At 40.4% G+C, this 2,392-nt stretch overlaps 1 protein-coding gene across 3 annotated transcripts in view; it reads right to left on the bottom strand.

Moving 5' to 3' along the window:
- The window catches only part of wdr91 (WD repeat domain 91), a 24,633-nt gene that overhangs the window by 12,799 nt on the left and 9,442 nt on the right, over positions 1-2,392 (bottom strand). For all 3 annotated transcript variants that reach the window (XM_015403181.1, XM_015403182.1, XM_015403180.1), the window contains exons 6-7: positions 2,269-2,378; positions 312-483 (exon numbers count right to left, since the gene is read on the bottom strand). In XM_015403181.1, coding sequence (XP_015258667.1) covers positions 312-483; positions 2,269-2,378 — 282 coding nt within the window. The remainder of the gene's footprint in view (positions 1-311; positions 484-2,268; positions 2,379-2,392) is intronic.

Here is a 2,392-nt window from a genome sequence, read left to right as displayed (position 1 = left end):
TGTTTAATGGACTGGAACCACTGGACTGACTGGAACTACTGGACTGACTGTTTAATGGACTGGAACCACTGGACTGACTGGAACTACTGGACTGACTGTTTAATGGACTGGAACCACTGGACCAAATGGAACCACTGGACTGACTGTTTAATGGACTGGAACTACTGGACTGACTGTTTAATGGCGCTCTGGACAAACCAAAGAACTTCGTCACAAAGTTAAAACATAATCAAAATAACACAGATGAGAACCTTTGTAATAAATAAGCTAAATAATAATTGTTGACATCATAATTAAGCCCCGCCCCCCACCTGACTGAGCGAGGTCTCCTTTCTGCCCACTGCTGTCTGGCTTGGAGAGGATCCCAGGGTAACAGGAGCTGCTTTCCCTGGAGTGCGTTTTCCTTGAGGCAGGAATGTGGAGAAGAAGTTCCTGGACGGGGTGGTGGAGGCGCTGGAGGATCTCTGACTCGACACCAAGTCCCTGAAACCCAGACAGAAACAGGTTCACTCACAAGTTTAACAGGTTATAATGGAGAACTGGAACCTGTTGGACCAGTTCTTGGTTTGGACGTTAATAACTCCAGATCTTTTTAATTCTCAGTTTTTATACTTTCACCTTGATATTCTTGTTATTTATTGATTATACTCTAATTGTGGAACCGTGACGGTTCCTGAAGGTCACTGAAGGTGATCAGATCCAAATGAGTTTCCTCATTAGACTGGAGGACGGTCAGACTGGGAACCAGTTGGTTCTTCACTGGTCTGGATCAGTTCTGTGGTTCTTTGAGTTCTGACCCACCTTCTACTTCACAAAGAACCAGCCCCAGTGATTAACGCTTGGCGTAGATGTTTGCTGGTCCGATTCAGGAAGGTTCTGGATGAACCATCCCATCCTGAGCTGGACTCTGCAGGGCGCTCACTGACCGACCAGGATTACAGTTCATCAGCTGAATGCTTTATTTGGCAGAATCATCACAGTTTAAACAGCAGCAATAAATTAGCAGCAACAGTTAATTATTCATAAACTAACAAGACAATCTTCTGAAAAGGCGACTCTGTGGGGATTTTATTCTCCTTCAAAGAACAGATAAATAAACCGGATCTGATGATGAGAGTCTGGCGCTGAATCACTAACATCCAGGAAATCACTTTCCTTCCCAAACTAAGAGTAAAAAGCTGAATAAATTCTCTATTTTTATCGCCGTAAGAAACGGTTCAGGGAAATGTCTTGGCCGACATGTCAACGCTAAACGTAAAATAATAAAACAGCTGCTGTAAGTTTAATTTAAAGCCACTTCAGGTAAAATGGAGCAAAGGTTAATAAACAAATAAAAAAATATTAATTTTAAATAAACATTCCATTCCAGAGGATAAAAGCATTCACCGTAACGTTTAAAGCTAAGAAAATTTGGAAACACTTCCTGGTTTTTTAAGTGAGTCTAAAAGTTGCTGGTTGCTAAGCAACGATCAGATTAGCTTAAAGGCTTGATTGTGATGGCTGCGGGTCAGACGGCTCATCACTTCGCCCAAAACATTTACTTATTGATGAAAAGAAGACTTTTTTAAAAGCAATTTTTATTTCTAAACATATTTTAGTCTCCTTGATTAGACTTGGAAACAAAGTTTAATCAATTAGAGTCAGAATTAGCACTAAAGCATCATGCTAACTGAAGTCAATTAACAGAAATGCTAAAGCAGCAGCATTGAAGGTCAGTTCTAACAACATTAAAACAGAAATTTAATACTTAAAATCTCAAAGTAAAGCTTTAGCACTAAAGCTGAACGTAAACAAAGAGAAGGATTACTAAACGTTTCCACAGAAGCTACTAAAAAATATGAACGCTTAAAATAGAGAAGAAAAAGAAACGCTATGAAGATTGGAACTAAATATAACAGCAAAAACTTTAGCATTTAATGTTGATAATATCAGCACTAGCATAAAAGATAAATGCTAAGGTTAAGCTAACTGGAGCATAAAAGGTGAATCATTTAAACAGTGAAAACTGTTGAAAACAACATTAAAGGGCAATTAAATTAGAGGTGAAGCTTATTCCTGCAGCTAACAACCTTAGCATCAAAGTAAAATGCCAGGATTAGCCCATTAATGAGAAGAAAATGAGCCTTTCAGCTAAAACTCATTAGCACTGATGCCAATGGTAGGCGGCTCTTCTTTGGAACCTTTTCAGCTCTTTAACCAAAGATGGCTGCCGACTCAGAGACAGGAAGTGAGATGTGCTGCGGTCAGAGAGAGATCTTAGAGGCTCACAGCTCAGTGTCTCCCAGGCGGTCCATGTTCTGGACATACAGCGGCAGCTTATGCTGGACCATCTGGTCTCCATCCTTCTGCTCCCTGCTCTCCGTCTGCAGGGCGAAAATCTGCAAAAAGGAAA

This window comes from Cyprinodon variegatus, unplaced genomic scaffold, assembly GCF_000732505.1.
Source record: "Cyprinodon variegatus isolate N-32 unplaced genomic scaffold, C_variegatus-1.0 Scaffold1454, whole genome shotgun sequence".
Taxonomy (NCBI): Eukaryota; Metazoa; Chordata; class Actinopteri; order Cyprinodontiformes; family Cyprinodontidae; genus Cyprinodon; species Cyprinodon variegatus.
The sequence above is the reverse complement of the archived record's forward strand: the minus strand, read 5'-3'. Positions and strand labels throughout refer to the sequence as shown.